The sequence below is a fragment of the Musca vetustissima genome, unplaced genomic scaffold (genome assembly GCF_032173495.1).
Source record: "Musca vetustissima isolate MV318-11 ecotype Yass unplaced genomic scaffold, APGP_CSIRO_Mvet_v1 utg17985, whole genome shotgun sequence".
Classification (NCBI taxonomy): Eukaryota; Metazoa; Arthropoda; class Insecta; order Diptera; family Muscidae; genus Musca; species Musca vetustissima.
This window is the reverse complement of record NW_026886138.1, coordinates 26,131-53,308: the sequence shown is the minus strand read 5'-3', so window position 1 is coordinate 53,308 and position 27,178 is coordinate 26,131. Positions and strand designations below refer to the sequence as shown.

General features: G+C 35.7%; 1 protein-coding gene across 1 annotated transcript in view; it reads right to left on the bottom strand.

Moving 5' to 3' along the window:
* LOC133333609 (dynein axonemal heavy chain 5-like) overlaps nt 1-27,178 on the bottom strand; it is a gene marked incomplete at both ends in the record, with an annotated part of 66,850 nt that overhangs the window by 16,522 nt on the left and 23,150 nt on the right. Inside the window, 7 exon segments of the mRNA XM_061541920.1 lie at nt 11,379-11,535; nt 11,976-12,165; nt 14,952-15,444; nt 15,502-15,794; nt 15,855-16,007; nt 16,068-16,236; nt 19,488-21,056. Coding sequence (XP_061397904.1) covers nt 11,379-11,535; nt 11,976-12,165; nt 14,952-15,444; nt 15,502-15,794; nt 15,855-16,007; nt 16,068-16,236; nt 19,488-21,056 — 3,024 coding nt within the window.

The window sequence follows — 27,178 nt, the reverse complement described above, 5'->3', positions numbered from 1 at the left end:
AAGAACCCAATGTACCAAATTTCAGCGAATTCGGATGAAAACCGGACCTATATTTATAATTTTCGGATGAAAACTGGACCTATATTTATATTTTTTTGTGGAGACATTTAGTATCCAATACGAACCCAATGTAGCAAATTTCAGGGAATTGGGTTGAAAAACGCGCTCAAGAACACCAAAATACCGAAAATTTGGGAGCACTCTTATATGGGAGCTATGCCTAAACGTGAACCGATATATCCCATCTTCGAACTTGACCTACCTGCAGACAACAGACGACTCTGTGCAAAATTTTGGCGATCTATCTCAACTCGTTTAAACGCTAGAGTGATTACAAAAGACGGACAGACGGACATGCTTAGATCGAATTTTACTCTGATCAAGAATATATATACTTTATAGGATCGGAAATAATTATTTCGATGAGTTACAAACGGAAAAACAAAATTAATATACCCTCCATACTATGGTGGAGGGTATAAAAAATGGGTGAAAATGTGTTGAAGCCAATGAGTTTTTTTGTGTTCGTTCCCGATTTGTGACTAAACTACACAACGCACGCACATGTGATCAGTGACTAAGTTGCAGAATACCCCATGGACAATATGGTTCTAATGTATGATTTTTCGATATAATCACTGCATCCACCCAAAATGGATGCTGACATTTTGAAGCCGGATATTCGGTGTTTTTTTAATTTATCTTATAATTAGGATGCGCATCCAGATAATAGAATAAACTAATTATAGGATCGTAGAACTCGTGATTCTGCTTCGTTTAGTGTATATCTCATGAATGTGCTCACTGTAGCTTCTTTGCAATTGGGTTCCAAAGACCCCCGGCATCCCCCCTGCGTACGTCCCTGCTGAAATCGGATGCCCATAAAAATCGTATGTACGTTGCGTGATTTTCAGCTATTTTTAGGGTTTTTGCATAGTAAAGTGCATCGAGTGGCACACTTTGACCGCTAAATTAAACATCGAAAAATTAATAATTATTGAAAGACATTGATTCGGTTTATACGAAAATCGCTTGCGCATCAACTGTTTTCAACTAATTCGCGAATTGCAAGCTTTTCAATATTGATCATTTTTATGTATTGTAAGTGCAATATATTTAGCCATTAATGACGTCGAAACTCTTACACAGTGACACATTTTTCAACTTTAAAACCTTCCAATAAAACGGCGTGATATAGGTAAATCCTTGGGTTATGCATTATTAGCTAAGGATTTCTTTTAAATTAATTTTTAAAAACTTATTTTGACAAATTTCGCGTACTTATTATAATCGCGAAATATTGCTTTTCTCTCTTAAGCAATATTTTTACATGGATTTATACAAATTTTCTCTTGAGATAAAATCAATAAAACAACAACATCATACTGAAAATAGCACAACTGCAAAAAAAATTAAAATTTAGCGTATTTTTCCATGTTTTTCACACTTATTTCAAATTGATTGTATATGACAAAAAGATAGCCAATAGCAAATCAAACAACTCTTCTTAAAACCCCGATTTCATTGGTTGACTCCTTCACATAGTTATAGCCTCACAAATTGTATGTTTATAGAAATAAAAATTGCTATGCTTTTTTTAATAAATAGGTACAAAATTGAAGTAAAAATTAAACATGGAAAAAGTAAGTCGAAATTTTAATTTTCTTGCAGTTGTGCTATTTTCAGTATGATGGTTTTTGCGTATTGATTTTATCTCAAAAGAAAATTTTTAGATCTAATTAAGAGGAAAAATATTGCTTACCGAGAAAAGCAATATTAAACAGTTTACGAATAAATTAATAATTAAAATTGTGCTAAAGACCCCCATTGATTTTTAAAAATTAATTAAAAAAAAAACTTAGCTAATAATGCAAAACCCAGCTAGGGATTTTCTTCCACCATCACAAGCTTCAAGATTTTGGGGGTCAATATTGATCATTTTTATGTATTGTAAGTGCAATATATTTTAGCCATTAATCGAAAATTCAAAAAAAAAAAAATTTTTTAATTCAAAAATTAATTAATTTTATTTTCCGACGTGAAATTTTTTAAGATTTTCAATGTTATCAGATGAATCTGCCGATATGTAACAATCATCTAAAAGAATTTGCAGAAGAAAGCGTGGTATATTTTAGAAGATTAAGGCAAAACCGTATCCTCTTAACCATACTAAAAAAATCGAAAATTCAAAAAAAAAAAAAATGTTTTAATTCTAAAATTAATTTATTTTATTTTCCCATATCTTCATGTTTCTATTTGTTTTTCGCGACTATTAAACCGTATTTCAGTGTGATTTGACTAGTATGCAAAGAAAACAATGGTGTTTAAGCATTTGTGAAGAAATTCGCGAATTACAACGAATGGGAATTCATTTAATTTATATTTGAAATACAAGATTTAAAACCGCTATAACTTTTGTGCGCAGCATCCGAATGTGAATGCGAACAGATTTCGAATCAACATATTTTTCTTAACCTACGTACCAAAAATCATAAATGTGCTCGCAAAAAAAATTTTCAAAATTTTTTTAATGGAATTTTAAAAGAATCTTGTAATTTCCCATATATAGGTACCACCACACTTTCAGTTTTTCAACCGAATTACCTATAATTTGGTATTTTAGAGTCTCATTGAATACTAAATCTACTTAGCAAGAATGAGCAAGATTGTCGGAAGTTTTAGGGTAGTTCCAATATAATGCCTTTTTGATATTCTGGGTTGGACCACGTTTTGAAATATGAAATTATAGTTAAATTTCTTATTTCATATTTCTCTTCGGGTACCAAATCTCCCGACTAAAAATATTTAATATGCATTACTACCTTCTTATATCCTACACACACTGGATTATGTCTTTGTGCATTTGTTTGTAACATGCAAAAGGAATCGATATATACCTATGATTACTTTTGCTGATGAACATTAAATTACATTCTAGTTTTTTAGTCTAAATAATGCCTCAAATACCTAATGTTTGTCCGATTCAGATGGAATTTTGCACAGGGCGTGCTGGAATTGTGCATAGATTATCGAATCGCATGTGTTTGGATTCATTCAAGTCGATTCATATATAGATATATCCGGTTTATACCAGGTTCTATCTGGTTTTATATCAAAGGTCCACCAAAGATTCTACGCCCATACGTGTATTATATAGTTGGGTACGTCCCTCTTTGGTCCTTTCCTTTAAATCATATTTTTCCCCTTATATAAAGAAATATAATAGATTTCTTATATAAAAATGTCATACGTTTGCTTAAAGCTTAACAATGACGGCAATCCACATTGTCATTTCTTTATATACTTGTATTCATGTTATTAGTAGTATTAGCATAGTATAGTATTAACATTTCAGATACTTTAAATCCTTAAAAAAATCCTTAAACAGTTGTTCAAGGAAGCTCTCAAGAAATTCCAATGTCTTATAATTGTGAGAACATTTCAAGAAATACATTCAAAAGGGAAGCAAAATCTTTAAAAAAGCAACCAATCACCAAATCTAAATACAAATTTAAATCACAAAAAAAGAACGAGATTTGGCATTAATTATTCGGATTTATTGGCCAGACCCAAATCAATAAACGTGTATCAGGAATACCAACAAATGAAGGAAAAAGGTCAAATGTAACAATAAATACTAATACTCAACCTCTCGGATACCGGATTACAAATCAAACAACAACAAAAATGCACAATCCATGAAACAAATCGTAATTTGATGGTTTGTCTGTTCAAATCAACAACATGACCGGTCGGTATCATCTTTTTTTGCTAAGCCTTTATTTACATGAAAAGTGGGGAGTGGATTTTCTGTAAACATTTTTTACCTCAACTGTATGAGTGTTTTTGTTGTTGTTCGCTTTAAAACGTGAAAGTTGAGATTTTTATTTTTGTTGGTGTCAAAATCATATTTTGTTATGTTCCTTTTTTGCTTCTTTTTCTGTTTCTCTTGTTAAGACAAAGGTGTTCGTTGACGTTCATTCTGCAAGCATGAAACTTAAATTGCCCTTTTCCGCATTTGGGCTTTTGGAGTAGATGTTACGAAAAAAAATTGGTCATGCAAAACAAAAAACATCCTTTTTGCTATCTACCTTGCAGAATAAATGTTTTTGATCGGAGTGCATGTTTTATTTTTGGGCCTACATACGAGAATATTTTGGATGTGCTGTTGAAAACACTCGCAATGCCAAAAGTGAGCTGCCAAAAAATGTCATGAATATAAAATACATGAACATTTCATGCATTTTAAATGCAGATATGTGTGTGGATATTTACAGGGTGAAATATTCACTAGGAAACACTTTAAAATTAATGTTGATGATCACAATCTACAAGAGACAATTTCTGAATGGGAATGAAGTTACACCAACCTGAGAACCCTCCCTTCCTAAAGAATACCACTACGTAACCAAAACGAAGCATCCATATCCTGGACATAGTGAGAGTACTTATCCAGATCTCTAGTTTCCAAATGTCTTATTACCATTCCCGTCTAGGTCACTTATACAATAATAAGTCCTAGCTTAAGGATTGCCTACGATATTGAATTTTTAAAATTCGATAATTCGAAAGATATTCGTCATAGTACAAGACCATTCCCCGGATATCATGAAAAGACTATGGGAAAGACTTGGTGGGTACAGAGGTGGATGGCGAAGAGACCATAATTATGGAAGCAAATATTGGCTGTAAAAATTTGAAATCACTGTAATTCTTTCAGATATTGGAAAAAATAATGGAGATGCAGCAGAGCCCTAAGAGCATATTGATCACCGTGCCAGAAGTGATTCATGGACAGTAAACCTTGGCGGCCCTAAGAGGAGTTTCAAAAATATTTTCTGAAATTGTTCTTTTCCCCGCGATTTATGGAAAATTTAAAGGACAAATTTAAACTATCGCCTCCACCATTGACACAAAGGCGACTAAAAGTTTCATTAGCAAGTCTTTCACCTAAACAATTGATCCACAGGCCATGAAGAGTGGGTATAATAATTGGGATGACAGGCGGTTCATAGCAGTTCAACACACTGTGGTCACAGATCTAAGCTTTGAGCAGTACCGGATAAAATTGAATTCTTGATTATGCCCCACGCTTGTAGAGATAATCTTGGAGTGGATTTTCTCCAACGGAACAAAATACTTTGTTCTGGTCTGAGCTGTGAAATACCTGGAATACCGAGGAAGCACAACGCCCAGATAGAACGAAAAACATTTACACCTAACAGTAACAACACACCAACCACCGAAAGTCGAGGACGACGACGACACGAACACCATAAACCCAGGACTAAACCCCCTCTACGGTAAGTGCCCCACTGATCAAACAGAAGTGCTAAGCTAATTTCAGGAGTTACACGGATTTTCTACAGTCGCTTCTCACTGCATTGTTATGAACGACGATCGGCCATACAAACTACGGTACACTGCAAGGAACCCAGAAATCCAAACCACCAAGGAAAAGGTCAATGAACTCCTTAATAAGGTATTAATCGAAGCCTCAGGGTGTACGTACAATTCACCAATTGCATTGGCTAGGAAGAAGACCGGTACTTGGATACTGTGCATGGATTTTCGTCATTTAAGCCCTTTGTAACGTACCATTTTCTAAAACTTTATTGTATTGGAGACATCTCTAAATGAAGTGGACGTAGGAGCCATTGATGAGGCTAGCAAACAGTCTTTGGGGGGTTCGTGTCCATTCCATTGAGAATTTGAATTATTGGTACCACACAACAAAATATTATAGACTCCTAATCATTAAACTGAAAACAAATAAAACCATTGGTGATATTTGTAACAAACTAAAGTCCCCATTATTTAAAAGAAACAAAACGATATCCCTAAAAATCTCACATTATATTCTCAGGTGTTGGTGAGAATAAGTGCCTCGAAACCCTCCCTACCTTGGTTCTAATGGCGTAATTTTTTTAGAACCCCTAAACTAAATTCTAGTTACTCAACTACTTTATCACCGGTCCATTGTCTGGAAACGAAACACCCATAAATTAGAATTTATCCAACTAACATTTTTATGTTATACTTTTGAAAAATATGCATTTTATTATAACAAAATCAAGAATATCTTATGTGTAATTAACTAAACTATATAAAACTTCGTATATTTTAAATTCATGTATACGATGTCTGATAACAAAATATGGTAGAGTAAACATTAATGAAGTGCTCTAAATATAAGTGAAGTAAAAATGATCATTATGACACATGAAATAAATATGCGAAATAATCATTTTTAAATATCTAATAACAAACAATATCAAATTAGGTCAATAGTAGAGAATTCAAATATTTCACTTATAACAAAATTTTGGATATTTTATACACTGTAGAAAATATTATTTTATGAACCACATATCAATTTTATGATTCTATTAATTAAATAATAACTATGATGTGGAATTCCAATGAACACTATGATTTATAGCAAAAGTTGAATATGTCTATAAAAATACAATTACATTGGATATGTTTGCATATTCTTCTTTGGCTACATCATAATGATAGTAACAATCAAAAAAAAATAAATTCTTCATATCGACAAGGCAAAAGCAAAATTTTAAAAATAAATAATTGATAAACAGAAATCAAATCACTCACCCATTGTACTGATGTCCATCGTCGCAAAATAGGGCCCTTTTCTGCTTGATGAATTGCTAGTCTGGTGATTAAAGATTATGTTTTTGCTTTGGCGATGATTTTATGAGGAAATTGTGTTTAACTTAAATCTATTAAATTTCAGTGAATCCAGGTTTAGAAAATAATTGGATGATTATATTAATAATAAATTTGCTTAATTACACATAACCTTCCGTTGATGTGGTTCTAATGTTTTGGAGTGCAGTGCTATATTATAATGATGATCTTCACTTTAAGTAACGAGATGACAAGTGCATAACTTCATTATGACGATCATGATGGAATGGGGACGATAATGATGATGAACTTGTTGCTAGGCAGAATTGATGGATATTGTGGGGGTGCGCGCAGCAGTTGGTACGCAAAGCAATTACCGCCGTGGCTGGACCGTCTGGTTGTGTTGTTGTTATTGGTTTGAGTGGTTTTATTATGAATAAAAAAGTGTTTTTGGTATTGATGATAGTATTCTTTGGAGACTCGTCAATGGGTTTTTTTGTTGTTGCTGCATAACTTCGATGATATGCATTTTTGGTCTCGTCAATGATTTTGTTGTTGTTTGTGCGTAAGTTTTATGATACACAATTTTTTTGGGCTCTTCAAGTTTTGTTGTTGTTTCTGCGTAACTTTTATGAAACGAATTTTTTGGGGCTCGTCAATGATTTTTTTCCGCGCAACTTCTATAATAGTATGACAATGAGGCTAACGTACATTTTGTCAGAAATCGCCCAAAATATTCTTGAATCAATGACTAATACACGCTTATACATACAGTCATTGGCTTGATCAACCTAATCTTCCTTCAAAACTGAATGGATTGCTTATAAGTAAATGTAATCAACTCGCCAGGTTATTTCATAAGCAATTAAGATTTTCGTGTGGTAGGTTGAAATTGCCAGAATTAGGATAAGCGTGTTCCCTGGCGGAATAGGATTCCTTATAAGCGTTTGATATGGCTTAATCTTGGGGTAGTTATGAGTTGAAAGTTCACTGACAAAATTTAGGTTATGACACGGCATGCGATTGGGCAGGATTCAATAATAATTTCCTCAATCTTTCCAAGCCTCATATGACAAGCGACGGTATTCTGTGAAAGAACAATCACTTAACCACACTGTCGATGTATTTTCTTGAAAAAATACTTACGTAGTTTTTAGAAATTTTACACAATAGATTTTTAATTATTATTGCTTTACTTTAGACATTTGTTGAAAAAAATATATATTAATATGATGATGAAAAATTTGCTGCTTAATAGTTTTTTTTTAATGTTCACTCTTTCAAGGTTATTTTAAAAAGGAAGTTTCTATTTTTTGTCTGTAAAGACGAAATGTCGTGTTAAGCTATTGGAGTAATCAATAATCAGCAGATACCAAACTGTTATAAAAGCATTTGTTTACTAAATGATCTCAGCTTCAGCGTAAACAGTGGTTGACAATTCCAGGGACAAAGTACGTTAGAATTCAAATTATTTTAATTACCATTTACAATGATAATGGTGAAATTTTGAGCAGAAACGAAATCAAAACATATATAATTTTGTGCGGCATTTATAAATGGTAATGATAAGCCTAATTGATAGAAAATGGGTTTCAAAAAATAGCTTCCTTTAGAATAGGATATAAACGACCATTACACCTTGCCACGGATATCGCCCATTCTCGACCGAATAAGAGAGGCGAATTATGTTAGTAGCCTCGACTTAGAGGATGGGAACTCCTTAATAAGGTATTAATCGAAGCCTAAGGGTGTACGTACAATTCACCAATTGCATTGGCTAGGAAGAAGACCGGTACTTGGATACTGTGCATGGATTTTCGTCATTTAAGCCCTAGCCACGGATATCGCCCATTCTCGACCGAATAAGAGAGGCGAATTATGTCAGTAGCCTCGACTTAGAGGATGGGAATTTTCAAATACCTTTGGAAGAGGCCAGCAGAAATATACACCTTTCGAACTGCATTCCGTCCCGCTACATTCCAACGTGATATCGACACAGTCATCGCACGACGAACAGAACACCCCGTTGAGACCGGTGAGAGAGGGTAGCCCGATACCAAGCACCCCGTCCCCTGTGGTTCCGGAGCAGGGTATACGGCGTAGTGCAACACCCCATGATTTTGGGGATGGTTATTATCAAGTCCGGTCCCTGCTAAATCCAATGGGCTACCAATAACCCCTTAATAAGGTATTAATCGAAGCCTCAGGGTGTACGTACAATTCACCAATTGCATTGGCTAGGAAGAAGACCGGTACTTGGATACTGTGCATGGATTTTCGTCATTTAAGCCCTTGCCACGGATATCGCCCATTCTCGACCGAATAAGAGAGGCGAATTATGTCAGTAGCCTCGACTTAGAGGATGGGAACTCCTTAATAAGGTATTAATCGAAGCCTAAGGGTGTACGTACAATTCACCAATTGCATTGGCTAGGAAGAAGACCGGTACTTGGATACTGTGCATGGATTTTCGTCATTTAAGCCCTTGCCACGGATATCGCCCATTCTCGACCGAATAAGAGAGGCGAATTATGTCAGTAGCCTCGACTTAGAGGATGGGAATTTTCAAATACCTTTGGAAGAGGCCAGCAGAAATATACACCTTTCGAACTGCATTCCGTCCCGCTACATTCCAACGTGATATCGACACAGTCATCGCACGACGAACAGAACACCCCGTTGAGACCGGTGAGAGAGGGTAGCCCGATACCAAGCACCCCGTCCCCTGTGGTTCCGGAGCAGGGTATACGGCGTAGTGCAACACCCCATGATTTTGGGGATGGTTATTATCAAGTCCGGTCCCTGCTAAATCCAATGGGCTACCAATAACCCCCGGACGTGGCATCCGGGCTACTTCGCATGGCGTTCTATCGATTGGCAGAAGCATCGTCGGTAGCCCAGGGAGAGACGTCGCATATGTGCAACAAATATAGCAAGATATTCCAAAACCGGAAACCACTAGACTTTCGGCTGACGCAGCGGAAGACATAGTACGAACATAGATACTGAAGAGTGTGGAGTCAAACGGAAAATATCAAACAGTTGTTGAAACGTTATGGCATGGAAAATTGCAAAGAAATCGCAACGCCGTTGGATCCAAATCATCAAGTAGCATGCAATGACAACAAATGTGGAAAGGCAGATCAATTGGTTTACCAATCACTTATTGGATCACTAATGTACTTGGGTATATGTACCAGGCCAGATATTGTGCATTCGGTGTCCAAATTATCACAGAGGAATTGTGATCCACATTCAGAGCACTTAGCAGCAGCAAAGAGAGTGTTGAGATACCTAAAGAAAACGATGAATGTGCAACTCAGGTATGAGAAAACTGGCGAGCCAATAAAATGTTATGTTGATGCTGATTGGGGTGCGACTCAACAGATCGAAAATCGTACACAGGCTACACATTTATTTTGGCAGGAGGAGCAATTTCGTGGGAAAGCAAGAAGCAACAGTCAGTGGCATTATCCAGTACGGAGGCCGAGTATATGGCATTATCCGCAGCGGCAAAAGAAGCAACCTTTATGAGCGGATTGTTAAATGAGATACTACAACAAGAAATTGCAGGTATTGAAATACAAAGCGACAATCAAGGGGCACTACATTTAGTGAAGAATCCAGTGCATCATTCACGAAGCAAGCACATAGATATAAGGTATCATCATATTAGAAATTTATACGAAAATGGATTAATTAATTTGAAATATTGTAGTACTAACCTAATGATAGCTGATATATTAACAAAGAATTTAAATAAAATAAAACATGAAAAATGCTCTGAATTACTAGGATTAAGTATGTAAATGAAAACTGTAAATTTTATCATTGAGGAGGAGTATTAGTAATCGGTAGTCATAAATAACATAAGAATGTAACTCTGTTTACAATGCCAATATTTACAACGCTGAAACATAACTTTATGAATTCATAATTTCTAATTTTCTGTTGCGAATAAACCACCGAAGAGAGCAGGCGTGTTTGTGCATGCCCAACAATTTTCAACATTTAATAAAATTACTTATCCTCTGAATTTACGGTCCCCCATTTTTAAATCTATTTATAAAACAACAGATTTCCAAAATGTTTAAATCGGATTTAATAAAGAAACACATTCATTCAAATATAAAATTGCAATGCATATCAAATTACATGCTACAAACTACAATTCATATCCAATTATAAATAATTTGCATAATCCATCAACAATGTTACGGAATCAACCATCAGACCAACAAAAAATCCGATTATAATATGGCTGACAAATTTTTTGTAAATCAAAACAACAAACTTTGTTCCGCAAATGAATGGAAACCATCAACAAAATGTTATGTTTCAATGTTATTGCGGAACGTTTTGCGTTATTTATATAAATTAAAAATCAGAAAATGATGTTATTACAACACCATGCAAATTTATTTATATAATTTTGTAGTCGACTATTTGAAATTGGACATTTTTTTCGTAAGAGGGAAATGTTTGCTTGTTTTTTTAATAATTTAAATCGACACGAACTGACTAATAAAGCATCAGTTATAATAGTTTAATAACTATCAAAGGCCCTGGTCTGACACACAGACAACGTAAGTAAAGTTAAATCCATAAAATATATATGTATTCATTCGATTTACGTATAAATCCGATCTATTTTTTTAAAAATTGTAGACTTTTTTGATTTTGTATTTGACATTTGCTAAGTTAAATTTAATTTAACCTACACTTACCTTCATCCACGATTCTGGTATGCGTGCATCATACATTGCATCCAGAGAGTCCTTTAAAGCTGGACTCATAATAATGGTTCCATCAATAGCCAGCTTCAAATCACAAAGACATGAGTAGACACGCTTTATTACCCTTTGCATGCGATCGATTTCTTGCCTGTAAAATTATTAAATGTTTTAAACTGGATCGAATTCGAAGTAATGTCTGATTATCCACAAGAAGTCAAATTTAATTTATAGTCCAAAATTCAGAGCGTTTAAATTCCCCCTTTCTCTTTAAAAAATAAATTAAATTTTTCATCAAATATGTCAAATTATTCACATTAAATACTTTAACCGTAATACCGTGTGATAAGCGGAAAATTGAACAAATTTCAAAGTGAAATTGACAAAAAGCTTCTTGTCTATCCTAAACTAATTATCTCACACAGGATCCGTTAATGTATTTTCTTCGCTCCGCCAATATTCAATGTCAAGCATATTAACCATGTTTACGTTGCGTTATCCTCATCATCATCATCGTCGTCTTCATTATCATCTTATTAATCCAATAATAATTTCCAAGGTACTTACAACTCACATGTGAAAAGCACTTACCTTAAGAATATGTTCATCGGCAATAGGATACCCATACGAACAAGATTCTCACGCACCTCATAGTCATTGTACTGAGGTGGTAATTTCCTCAGCATATCATCGGCCAATTGATAGACAATACTTTCACGTGTTTCACCACCACCGCCACCACCTTCCTTGGGTTGTACACTGAGAATGGTATCGAGAATACCTAAAAATGCACGAGAAGCGGAGTCAATGTCAATGATGTAGAGGGAGGGGGTGTTTTAAAATATTCAAAAATGTATGTAAGTACGTAGGTATACATAGGTACAATGTGGTATTTACGTCAGCAGGTTGTCGTGATAGTGATAGATTTTGGTATTTAGCTGTAAGTTTCTATCGACTAATGGATTTCTACTTTATCCTCATAATTAGACATTCTTCAATATGATTAAGTTAATAATAAGCAGATGGCAAGTGAATACCGTATAGTCAGATGAATGAAAGGCTTAACCCTAATAGGGGCATGATTTAATGTAAACACATTTAGGGAAATGTCGCCTACATAATATGCGTAATATGAGAAGAATGAAGGTCAGCTAGATCCAGATATTAACATTGGCACATACAGATTAATTGGTCGATTTGTATGTTTTTTTTCTATTTTGGAAGCAATATATCCCGGAATAATTGGTCCAACAGGGTAATGGATTGTGTTGCCTTGTATTAGTACACTGAGGACAACAGTAAACTCGATTTAAAACCTTTGAAAAAGCTTCTGTAACATTTAACGACGAAATTATGACTGATTCGAAGGGATTTGTCATAACCCACAGATTGTCGAGCATCCAGAGAATTTCAGGACGAAGCGAAAATTACTACGTTGTATAAGAATCTTCCCCCGAGAAGGTACTATAAAAGTTTCCTATGAATGTAAGTGTGATCAGTAGCGCAAAATCATCAAAAGCATTGGCCCTGAACGGAATCTCTACGGTAAAGCTGAAACAACCGGAATTCGAGAACCTGACTAAAGTTCCAAATTTGACATCGTTCAGGAAGCCAGGAATTTCCACAAAGATGAATCGTACGGATTTATCTTATTTTCGTCGCCAATAGCTATGACTCAATATTAGGGAAATCTGTAAAGCTGCGGATCGTGAGCATGGGTTCAGTAAAACAACGCATTTAGTGAGGAAACGGTGACAGATAGGAAGGGATGCACTAGTTGTTTCAACCGATTGTTTGTCGAGCATCCCGAGAGTTAAATGGCGAGGCGAAGAGTACTGGGTCGTATAAGATCTCTTCCGACCGATGAAGTAACATCACAGTTTACTATTAGTGATAGTGGAAGTGTGATCCGCAGCGCCTTTACGGAATCTCTGTAGTAATGATGAAATAGCAGGATGAGTCCAAAGTCGAGTATTTTATTAAATTCTTTATGTTGACGATAGCCATCCACAACGCACCCGAAACCTAGACAATTGGTAGGGTGGTCCCGCTGCTGAACCAAGGATGCAAGCTAAGGTGAATCGTACGGACTGCTCTCACTTCTGTCACCAGTAACGAAGACCCTTGAAGCATCAGTGAGAAAACTCAATAAGCATTATGGAAGCTATGGAAAATTATCTAGATGCTTATCATGAGTATGGGCTCCGCAAAACAACATAACACAACAGCAGCGCTGCACGTCATCTCCACACATATAAGTCGAGCGACTAAATCAGAACTGATAGTGCCATAGAACAGTGTAGCGTTTAATCTATCAAAAGTCCTTGATGCTGTCAATCATTCAATACAGCTTGAGGAGACACGTAGTGAAACACGTAGTTCCCAGTGTGCGGTGATATCTCCAGAGCTGTTGTTATCTCCTTTCGATCAAGTTTGAAATGTCGATCAATCAATTATATGTATGACCGCCAGTCGTACATGGAATTCCGAAAGTCCCAAACCTTGTAGAGTGAAACAAGGAGTTCCAGAAGATGATACGATCCGACGCCATGGGCCCTGTTGTTGAGGTTAGACACTTACATCGTCGGTTGCTTATTTCATTCCAGGTATATGAAAATATCCACCACAAAATCTTCAGCCACACTGTTGACCAAATAAACTGCCGAGATAAAAATTATGTTGAATGTGCAGGCCGCTGTCTCAAAATCCTCTAGGACAGCAGATCTCCCCAATAATTAAAAATCAGGAACAAGGTTCTCAAATCGCTAACCTTGAGTCCCTAATGGATAATTATTCAGATCTATAAAAACGAGCATTCCGACTGCTGCTTAGAAAAATAAGAGCAATTGTTGACTCTACTACGTTCAGGATGCAAACATTCTCAATTCATATTGCAGAATGTCTGCATAGTATGTGGTGCAGGCCCGCACACAAAGCATCTTCATTTATGTATTCAATTGTCCGGCCAAACCTACTCTACATTTCCGAATATCTGTAGTTACAGCCAGTGGAAGTAGATGCATTTCCTGATTTGAAGAATCTGAACAGGACAATAACAAAGCAACAATAACATGTATGTATGTATTAAATCCAGCTATTGGCTATCAGCTATTGGCTACAAGACTTTTGTTCTGAACTAATGAAAATGATTAATACCACATTCTGTATTTTCAGTGTTTGCTCAAAGTGTATCGAATTCTGCTTTATTTCGAAAACGTGATTCCATAGAACGAATAATTTTATTGACAAACAACAAACGGAAGAAAAATGCAATAATGAGATATTTCAATCAAAATATTTAAAAAAAATTCTATTAGCTTTAAAAATACAAATTATACAAATATTTATAGTACATGATAATCTATTAGCATTGCCATTTATTGACCTAATCGAACCTCAAAATATTCCAATTGCCAGTACAAAACAACGGATAATGGCAAAACAAACAAAACCATAATCATTGTTAATGGATGATTATGTTTCCACATTTTCCAACCCCCTCCCTCCATGTTGACCTCCACTGCCAACCACCCTCCTCATGATGTTCATTCTCTAACGACCACTTACCTTTAGCCGAATTAATTTGGTACGTGATGTCGGCATTGGAATGCAAACCAAATACCTCTGGTGTATCGTTGGCAGGCAAATTGCTGATAGCATCAATGAATCCTTGCAAGCTTTTCGTGTTCGGCACTTTATAGCCTTTATAAAATTCAAACGATGGATTCAGCAGTGCTTCACAGAACCACACCGATGTAAAGGTGGTCAACAGGCGTTTATCAAAGTCATCGGTAACACGACCACCATACTGTACCTCACCAATCATATAGACAAGTGTTTGCCAGGAGACACCCTTCTTTGGATCCATTTCATCCAAGTGATTTTGTACGAATTGTACACTGGCAGCAAAATCGGCTGCATTAAATTCATAGGGTATGTTCCAACCAAGCGGGCCGAATTTACGCCGTTCCTGAACGATGGTGTGTAAAAAGGCCACCGTATACAAAAGTGGTGGCCATTGTGGGGCTGATGTATAATCAAGGAAATCTTGAGTGAAGGACTGAAAAGGAAGACATTATGATATATTGTTTCCAATAAATTTTGATTTCACACTCACCTGATAACTTCTCTTTAAACTTGCACGTATGCCTTGAGGAGGCTCATTGGTGAACTTAATTGCCATTTGTAGCAGACCAATAGGGAATTCATTATGTGGCTCAGTGGTAACCCATAAACGGAAGGATTCATCAACATGTTCTGTTTCCACCAGCATATCAATAATTTCCGTACAAAACGGCAATGAGAGATGGACATTTTGCAGCAAGACCCAACCACCACCGGCCATAGAATCCATTATCATTTTACGAGCATGAAACTCTTGACCTTGGCCCATTGAAACGGCTTTGAGGGCTAAAAATTCCAAATTATTTTTATAAAAAAAGATATACTAAAAGTGTTTTTTTCACTTACGTATCTCCTTTTGTTTAGCCAATGCGGAAATTTGCGTTGTTGGATCTGATCCTATGGAGAGTAGACAGACAAATGGTGTCCTTGGCTCTGACTCCGACCATGTCAATTCTAAATCCAATATTTGCATTTCACTGTACTCTGGACCCAATGATTCTGCAAAGATGGATGTCCAATTAATTTAAATTGAATAAAAGGTGTCAACTGAATTCTTACCTTCAATGTATTTCTTAGCCTGTGATATTGTACGATCCGGACACCAGGATCTAATGAGCAACAGCTTACGGAAACTATCCAATGATGATTGATAGCCACAGGGTATTTCTTCATTTTCCGGTTTCTCCGATTCATACCAAATGCGCCACTCTCGTTCGTTCAATTCGATCTGTAAACAGATTATTTGTTCAACACGAGTTTACGAATGACTTAAATCTAAATATGAGATGTATGTTGAGATTCGATTTATTCTGCCATCAATTAAGTGAATATTTTATGGCTGGTGGATTTTAGTTGTATGATACCAATGGAGATACCGAACATAATATAGTCTATAAAGGTCCATTCTTCCCTATGGTAAATATATCAAAACAAGAAAATGAATGGATCTATGGTTATAAAAACATCGTTAAGTTCGTACATTCTGAACTTTTTGTGGAGATTATAGCATTTTAAATCGTATGCGAGTATGTTATTTAAGCTCTGAGGAAATCAAAATCCAACTTACAAAGGCACAGGTTGCATAAAAAGGGCTAGAAATTTAATGGTACAAAAAAGTGGGAATACATTTTTGGTTTAAATAATTGATTCTTCAAAATGTTGAAAATAGGTCAGGTTTTTTCTTTATGAAGGCTATGTTTAAACATGACACGCATCTTCAAATATCCCAAATATGAACATAGGGGTGAAATTACACTCCTTCGCTTCGTAGGGTGCGATTTAATCCTTCAAAATACAGAATATGGATCGAGACCAATATATGTGAGCAATGTTAAAACATGGACTTATACGAGTATTAAAAATATTCCGCAAACACGCTTCTCGCCCTCCAAGAAACCCGGAATGCAACCTATATAAACAATTTTCTGGATAGATAATTCGAAAAAAAAACTTCAAAATACCGAAGATGGGGAGATGCCGATATATGGGAGCTATACCAAAACTTGGACCAATTTACAAAATATGTTAAGTGTAATTGAAAAGTCTGTGTAAAATTTCAAAGCTCTATCTTATATATGGCGATCACTATATCATAATTTCAACAGACATACGGACATAACTAAATCGACATAGAATTTTATTCTCATAAAGAATATCGAGGTCTTGAAAATGTAATGAAAACTTTTATATACAAAAATATTTAACTTTGCTAAGAGGATATTACAACCAACTCTATTGAAAATCGTGCCCAAACTCCTCGAGGGCATACATGTGGACCAATATTAATACTTTCTGGTAGGAAGGTTTTTAACTTGTTGAGAAACCAATTTAGTCTAATTTGGTTAAACGAAAACGCCTAATTAATTGAGTAGGAACTTATTTTTTCGTAGACATTTTCTTGGATGGTTGGAAAAATGTGCAACATAATTTTTACATAAAAATTTTAAAGAATTAAAATTTACAAAAATTAATTTTTTCTCTTAAACGGTGCTCGTTTCATATATAATTGTGTTTTGCAACAAAAAAGTCCTTCTCTTATAAAGATTTTCAATTAACCGATTTTTCTTTTAAGAGAAGTAGAGTGTTTGAAAATTCATCCGAAATATTAGTTTAAAATTTTTAGTTTAAATTAACCCATTTTTTCGATAAACCGGCGTTCGCTTATCCGAGTTCGACTGTATATCAAATTACAGCCCATTACAAAATCCTCAAAATATCAACTTACAACCAAATCGGTAGATAACGTGCTCTAAATACATACCGAAAATCGGTTACCGTTATATTGGGACTACACTGAAAACCGATAATAATAATCAAAACATAAACTGAACATGGAAATTGCCTGCCAGAAGTTTTTTATCCTCGGTTAAACCGAAATACCAAATTACAGACGCACAGTTTAACACATTAGGTACTTTATCATACAAAAAATAGGGCCCCCTTTATATAAAGCGATATTAAAATTGCACCTTTGTACATTTCTTGGGAAAACGTTTTTCACGCCATCACCTCGAAATGTCATATTGCAACCACTCTGGTTGGAAAATATCTGATACATTAAAAAAAAAAACTATGTCACAACATAGATCTACACTGAAAATTTTCTGTCATTGGGTATTTTATCCTCCGAAAACGCGGAATGACAAATTAACTATACACATTTAAAAGTCCATGTCCAAATTGCTGATCGTATTGGGTTTAACTATTTTTATACCCTTCACCACATTGTGGTACAGGGTATTATGTCTTTGTGCATATGTTTGTCACAGGCAAAAGGAAACGAGATAGACCCATAGTTCCTTTTGAGAATATGCATAGAATCACTTCCTGAGTCGATTCATGCATGTCCGTCAGTCCGTCTTTTGTTAAATTGTAAACAAAGTACAGGTCGCATTTATAATCCGATTTGGATGAAATTTGGCACAGCTCATTTGTTTGGCCCAAGGACGAACCCTATTGAAATTGGGAAAAATAGGTTCAGATTTAGATATACCTCCAATATAGAGCTTCGTCCGATTTCATGTAAATGGTGCACCAAAGTCCCTACATATCTTTCAATTTGCACGAAATTTGGCATAACGTACTGAATTGAGCCTAGAATGATGTCTGCAAAGTTTCGAGAAAATCAGTCCAGATTTAGATATAGCTTCCATATATAGTTTCTTCCGATTTCATGTAAATGGTGCACCAAAGTCCCTACATATCTTTCGATTTGCACGAAATTTAGCATAACGCCTAGAGTGATATCTGTCAAGTTTCGTGAAAATCGGTAGAGATTTAGATATAGCTCCCATGTATAGTTTCGTCCGATTTCATGTAAATGGTGCACCAAAGTCCCTATATTTCTTTCGATTTGCACGAAATTTGGCATAACGTACTGAATTGAGCCTAGAGTGATGTCTGCCAAGTTTCGTGAATATCGGTCCAGATTTAGATATGGCTCCCATATATAGTTTCGTCCGATTTCATGCAAATATAGCACCAAAGTCCCTATATATTTTTCGATTTGCACGGAATTTGGTACAGTGTACTGGATTTAGTCCTGTTTACTATACCCATAGTGGTGAAAGGTATCATATAGTCGGCCCCGTCCGACTTTACTACTTTCCTTACTGGTTTTTTATTGTACAACGCTAATACAGCCATACCGCCGATTTCACTGAACACATTTCATAACCGAAGTTGCTAGACTTGAAAATAATGTTCAATATAAACCAATGTTTTTAAATATAATTTTTAATAGTAATCTATATCCGCGAGTGGACATTATCTGGTAATTACGGCAAAGCCCGATTATATTAATATAAATATTCTAGTTAAAATATTTGCAGCCCCATTGGCGATATTTACAATCTCCTTACATAATATCTATGACAATATTTGTCAGAATCTTCTAATACCATAACAAAAATGTTACCAATAAATAAAATAACGGGGTCAAGTTATATGAGAGTTCAGTCAAATTGTAAGACAACTTACCAATTCCAAAACATTTACGAACGTATCCAGCTTACTAATCTCCACCAAATTCAACCATGTTATATCCAAAATCCAACGAAAAGGTTTCGGTTGTACAGCATTCAAATCCAACGACGCACCACCTTTGATAAAGGCCATAAATTCCTCATGCGTTATATTACCATTGTGATAATCAATTTTAATGGCCAACATTAGAGTGAACAGCTGCTTATGCCGTTCGTAAAGACTGCGATTAGTAAACTTATAAACCTCATAGGTTAAATAACGCAAAATAATATTTATACGCTCTTCAGTAACATTTGATTTGGTTGATTTAGTAATTGAATTATTGAAAATGACCAAAAATTGTTTCAAAGAATTTTGATACATCACATTGACATTGCTCATTTCCACAATAAGGAAATATAAGATGGAACCACGAGCTGCCACAGCACGAAACTCTTCACGGGCTTTCATAATTTTCCGCTCGGTTACCTCGGCAATTTTCAGTTTTTCGTTCACTTCCTCTGCTGTGGTTTTGGTAACACGTAAAACTTCAATTAGATCTTCATCATCCACCAAAGAGCCCTGGGAGGAACTCAAGCGATATAAAAGATTTGCTTCCAACTCCTTCATGTTACGTTGATTTTGCATGACGGTTTCGAAGAGCGATACACGTTCAGCTTCTAAATCAGATTTTTCCATTAGAATCACTCTGCCCAAGAGTTGATCTTCCAAACCGCGCATTGTTACCGTAAAATCAATAATCGATGTCTTAGCGCTTACTTCAGGGCTAAAAGCGGGATTGGGCAACTTGGTGGTAATGTAAAGCATAAACCCGGGCATTACATCACATTCTTTATCACCCACCAACACCTTTTCAATACTACCCGATTTTATAAAGTTTTTCTCCAGCACATTATCCAGCACCGGATCCAATTCGATACCCACATCTTCAATTAACAAAGGACGACCCAAAGATAAGGCATCCTCTAAATGAGTACGGAAATATTTATGATTTAAAGAAGTTATCTGCAGCTCATGTTGTTCCTCCTTCGACTTAATCCATATTTTACCCTGGGCCTGAGGATCAATTAACATTGGGTAGCTGCTGGATTTGGTGGCAATCAAGGCATTTTGTACCGACAACTCATCATTGGGTAAACCTTGCAAATTCCATTCAGACACCGTGGAGGAATCCACCAACATACTAATAATATTCAAACCCGTGGTAAAGGGTATTGCCTTCTGCTTTAAAATACTCATCCAAGTTCGTATTAAGTTTGCCCGAAACTCTTGATTATAGGGACCACAATAGGAAAGGAATCCGGTGGCAAGAAGTACATCTCCCACCAATTTTCCTAATTGTATTTTAAATTCTTTCGATTGATTAGTCCAACGTATTTTTTCATCGGACAGACCATTGATCAAAGCTGTTGCAGCTGTCATTTTCCGCAAACAAGCATTGGCAGCATCTGTCAAACGTTGCTTTTCACCCACAGCATTGTCATATAAGTTCTTCACGGCTTGTAATGCATCTTCACGTTCACGCAGCTGATCCTCGGCAGCAGCTAAATCATCCATGGCAAGCTAGAGGGAAGATAAACAAAAATAATATATGAATATTGAAAATTGTACTATATATCCATGTCATATATGTAATCATATTAAGAAAGAATCTAATAATATGGTGGTATTAAAAATTGAAAATTCTATTTTTATACCCTCCACCATAGTATGGAGGGTATATTAGTTTTGTTTTTCCGTTTGTAACGCATCGAAATAATCATTTCCGACCCTATAAAGTATATATATTCTTGATCAGCATAAAATTCTATGACGATCTAAGCATGTCTGTCTGCTGTAATCACTCTAGCGTCTAAACGAATTGAGATAGAAAGCCAAAATTTTGCATAGAGTCGTCTTTTGTCTGCAGGCAGGTCAAGTTCGAAGATGGGCTATATCGGTCCACGTTTAGGCATACCTCCGATATAAGGGTACCCCCAAATTTTCAGTATTTTGGGGTTCTTGAGCGCGTTTTTCAACCAACTTCACTGAAATTTGGTAAAATGGGCTCTTTTTGGATACCAAATTTCTCAAGTAAAAATAATAACTTTAGGTCCACTTTTTCTGGTAGCCCCCATATAACGGTACCTCCCAATTTTCAGTTTTGGGGGGTTTTTACCGCATTTTTTCACCGAATTGGCTATAATGTAGTACTTTGAGTTCTTATTGGGTGTTAAATCTCTCCACAAAAAATTATAATTATAGGCCAATTTTTTCGGGTAGCCCTCATATAAGGGTACCCCCAATTTTCGGTATTTTGGGGTTCTTGAGCGCGTTTTTCAACCAAATCCGCTGAAATTTGGTACTTTGAGTTCTTATTGCGTAGCAAATCTCTCCACAAATTATGAGTATAGGTCCATTTTTTCGGATAGCCCCCATATAAGGGTACCCCCAATTTTCGGTATTTTGGGGTTCTTGAGCGCGTTTTTCAATCGAATTTGCTGCAATTTGGTATTTTGTAGTCGTATATGGTAACAAATCTCCTTACCAAAAATTTTTAATATTCGCCCCCTTTTTGGCGTAGTCCCCATATAACCCCCTTTTTATACCCTTCACCCCACTGTGATACAGGGTATTATGTCTTTGTGCATATGTTTGTAACAGCAAAAATAATCGAGTTAGACCCATGGTTCCTTTTGAGAATATGCATATAACCACTTTTTAAGTCGATTTATGCATGTCCGTCCGTCCGTCCGTCCGTCTGTCCATGTAAAATTGTAAACAAAGTACAGGTCGCATTTATGATCCGAATTGGATGAAATTTGGCATAGGTCACTTATTCGGCCCAAGGACGAACCCTATTGAAATTGGGAAAAATCGGTTCAGATTTAGATATAGCTCCCATATATATATTTAACCGATTTAATGTGAACGGTCCCTATATATCTTTCGATTTGCACGAAATTTGGTACAGCCTAATCATTTAGGTCTAGAATGATGTCTGCCAAGTTTCGTGAAAATCGGTCCAGATTTAGATATAGCTCCCATATATAGTTTCGTCCGATTTCATGTAAATGGTGCCCCAAAGTCCCTATATATCCTTCGATTTGCACGAAATTTGACATAACGTACTGAATTAAGCCTAGAGTGATGTCTGCCAAGTTTTTAAAATCGGTCCAGATTTAGATATAGCTCCCATATATAATTTCGTCCGATTTCATGTAAATGGTGCCCCAAAGTCCCTATATATCTTTCGATTTGCACGAAATTTGGCATAACGTACGGAATTAAGCCTTGAATGACGTCTGCAAAGTTTCGTGAAAATCGGTCCAGATTAAGATATAGCTCCCATATATAGTTTCGTCCGATTTCATGTAAATGATGCACCAAAGTCGCTATATATTTTTCGATTTGCACGAAATTTGGCATAACGTACTGAATTGAGCCTAGAGTGATGTCTGGCTTTTTTCGTGAAAATCGGTCCAGATTTAGATATAGCTCCCATTTATAGTTTCGTCCAAGTTAATGTAAATGGTGCAATAAAGTCGCTAAATATCTTTCTATTTGAACGAAATTTGGCATAACGTACTGAATTGAGTCTAGAATGAATGTCTGCCAAGTTTCGAGAAAACCGGTCCAGATTTCTATATAGCTCCCATATATAGTTTCGTCCGATTTCATGTAAATGGTACATCAAAGTCGCTATATATCCTTCGATTTGCACGAAATTTGGCATAACGTACTGAATTGAGTCTAGAATGATGTCTGCCAAGTTTCGAGAAAACCGGTCCAGATTTCTATATAGCTCCCATATATAGTTTCGTCCGATTTCATGTAAATGGTTCACCAAAGTCTCTATATATCTTTCGATTTGCACGAAATTTGGCATAACGTACTGAAAATCGGTCCAGATTTAGATATAGCTCCCTTTTATTATAGATTGATTATAAGTAATTGACGCACCAAGGATCCAATAGGCTGATAGGAACAAAACGTTCTGAAATTAGTATAATCTAACCTGTGACAAGTTTGTTTGAAATCGCTTAATATTTGGATAGAGCTTCCATATATATTTTCGCCCGTAAATTGGGCATCAAACTCCTCATGTTAGTCAGATTGACATCAAAGTTTGCACAACGTACAAAATTGAGCATAAAATTACGTAGTTGCGTTTTCTAGAAGTACAGACATAGCCCAACGGATGACCTATTTATATTTGTTTGAAGTCGATTTACATACTTTATGGATAGATCTAGGTAGATTCATATTTAGATAAATATCACATATTTTATTTCATCCAATTTCATGTTAATAGTCCTGTTTAATATACCCATAGTGGTGAAGGGTATCATATAGTCGGCCCCGTCCGACTTTACTACTTTCCTTACTGGTTTATATTAAAATAGTTATCTGATTTGTTCCGCTTTTTGAGTTTGGTTCTAAGACTCTGTTGTAATCATTTCACCTGCGGAGGATAGCGAGATAAAAAATTAGAACGTAAGGTTCGATAATGAACTATAGCCGCATTTAGACCTAGTCTCTGTGTGGAGGTTCCAGAAGGAGTGGACCGATTTTCCCCATCTTCGAATTTGAACTAAGTTTGGAGAAAAAATAAGATGGGCAAAGTTCGGATGAAATCTAAATTTTCTGAAACGGATTTGGTCCAAAGAAACATGGGGTCTAGAACCACATTGAGGCACATTTTCACCGTGTTAAAGTGTATACATCCACATTAGCCAAAATGCTGAGGGTATAATTATCCATTATAAATAAATTTCTGAAATTTGTATTAAGGTTTACATAATCCGTTTTTAGAAATTTTGGTATAGGTGCACTTTTTGGTATGTTCCCTATATTTTCATTTCTAGTACCTGTCTGTATATCTATGGTGGAGGGTATCCAAAGTTCGGCCAGGCCGAACTTAACGCTTTTTCACTTGTTATTTATTTATTTATTTATTTTTTTTTTTTTTTTTGGTAATGAAAATCTAGGGTCTATCCTAAATAATCCCGACTCCGTTGAACTATATATCAATATATCTAGCGCCACATAAAGGTTTGACATTAGCATAAATGTACACAGTACAATTTGACGTACGTGTGGTGTGTTGTGGTGTTTACAGTGAGACGTGATGGCAATGAAGGGCCATACTATAACAATGTAAACGTGTAACAAAGTCTTTACGTACGGTCGCTGCTATCAGAAGAAAACAAAAAATTAAACTACAAACTCTCAGTTTGGTCAACTGGCGTAAAATATTGAACTAAAAATACCAAATATTGTATTAATACAACTAATATAAATCCATGTTGGTTGAACGTGACCAAAACTCCCAAATATACCTAAATTTAGGAAATGAATGAAAGTTTTCACTTCGAAGCAACTGGTTGCCACATTTTAGGGCATAACTGGGCAGTTGGCGAATGTTCATCATCAATTCGTTCAAAAAACTTGACCAAAATCCGCAAGATCGGGATATTTGGGGGGTACCGTTATACCCCAAAAAGGGGACCAATACTGATCATTTTTAGTCGGAAGATTTGGAACCCAATAAGAACCAAAATAACCAAATTACAGCAAATTGAGTGGCAAACTTTTATGGGAACTATATGCGAGTGACATGTTTATATCGTCTTAGAATTTTAGGCTTGTTTTCGAACTTTTTCTATGAGTCAGATGGTTACTGGAATACTGAAATACCACAATTTGTGCTTTAGTTATCATGGTTCAAATTATTAATATTGGCCCCCATTTTAGGGAAACCCCAAATTAAAGGTACCCAACTATCCATCATTTTGCGGTAATTTACGTTTTCATATTCCTCCAAAACATGATTAATATTTGTCAAATTTTTAGGGTAGCTCCCCTATAACGGTACCTCCCAAATTTCAGTATTTCGGGAAGTTAAGAAACCTTTCCTTAAAAAGAAATTGCTTTAAACGGTTCTTCCCATTATTCGGTATTTTGGGCACGCTTTTTTTATACCCTCCACCATAGTATGGAGGGTATATTAATCTTGTCATTCCGCTTGTAACTCATCGAAATAATCATTTCCGACTCTATAAAGTGTATATATTCTTGATCAGCGTAAAATTCTATCACTAGGAATGTCCGTCCGCCTGTTGTAATCACGCTATCTTCTGCAGGAAATGAGATAGGGGGCTGAAATTTTGCATATGGTTGTCTTTTGTTTGCATATAGGTCAAGTTCGAAGAATGGAATATATCGATCCACGTTCAGAGCCCCCCAGAATACCTAATTTTCGAATTCGCTGAAATTTGGTACATTGGGTTCTTATTGGGTACAAAATTTCTTCACCAAAAATTATAGATGTAGGTCCACTTTTTCTGTAGCTCCCATATAACGGTACCCCCTAATTTACAGTATTTTGGGGGTTTGGTCGTATTTTTCCTGTAATTTAGTATTTTGAGTTCCTAATATGTGCCAAATCTCTCCACTAAAAATTATGAATAGGGTCAATTTTTTCTGGTAGCCCCCATATAAGGATATCCCAAATTTTCGGTATTTTGAGGTTCTTGAGCGCGTTTTTCAACCAAATTCTCTGTAATTTTGTATTTTGTAGTCGTAAATGGTAACAAATCTCCCTACCAAAAATTATTAATATTTCCCCCTTTTTAGGGGGACTATATACCTTATATACTTTATACCCTTCACCACACTGTGGACAGGGTATTATGTCTTTGTGCATATATGGACCCATAGTTCCTTTTGAGAATATACATAGAATTAATTTCTGAGTCGATTTATGCATGTACATCTGTCCGTCCATGTATTTTTGTGAACAATGTACAAATCGCATTTACGATCCTTTTTGGATGAAATTTGAAATTGGAGAAATTCGGTTCAGATTTAGAAATAGCTCCCATATATTGTTTTGTTCGATTTTATGTAAATGGAGCACCATACTACCAATGTTCTATTTGCACGATATTTTGTTGTTGAAATAGGTTTAGATGCAGATATATCTCCCTCATGTAGATTTTATGCAAATGGTATATCTGTTCGCTTTACATGAAATATTGCATAGTGTATTGGAAGATATAGCTTCCAGATATATCTTCGTCCGATTTCATCAAAATGATGCACCAAGTAACTAAAGTTTGTCCGCTTAGGACGAATTAGTACACAATCGAACCTAGAATAGCGTGTATTTGATTTTGTGTCGAGATAAATTTTGGATATAGCACTGTGTTTCAGCATACCAAATGGTGGTTGCATTTTTATATACGTCCATTTTTATAAATATTTTGTTCGATAATTGACATTCAATTTTTCATAATTTTCAAATTAGTATGTGTATGGGTTGTTTTAATTTAGTTCAAATATCTACGTTATTCATGCAGGTAATTTCGTCCGATTCCATTTCAATGATGCTATGTCCGACTTTTGAACTTTCCTTACTGGTTTATATTAAAATAGTATGCTGATATGTTCCGTGTGTTGAGGTTGTCCCCATAGGCGTATTCTGCCATATTATGGGGGATAATCGTTACTCGGAATAGATAGTTGTGAATTGAGATACAAAACTGAAATATTGGGTTCGAAATTGCGGCAGAAAATCGAGGTCATGGTCTGGTGGTGAAACATTTCTTATGATTAGTATATTAAGTATCCAGAAGGACAAATTCTCAGTAAGAAACCAGTAAGGAAAGGAGTAAAGTCGGACGGGGCCGACTATATGATAC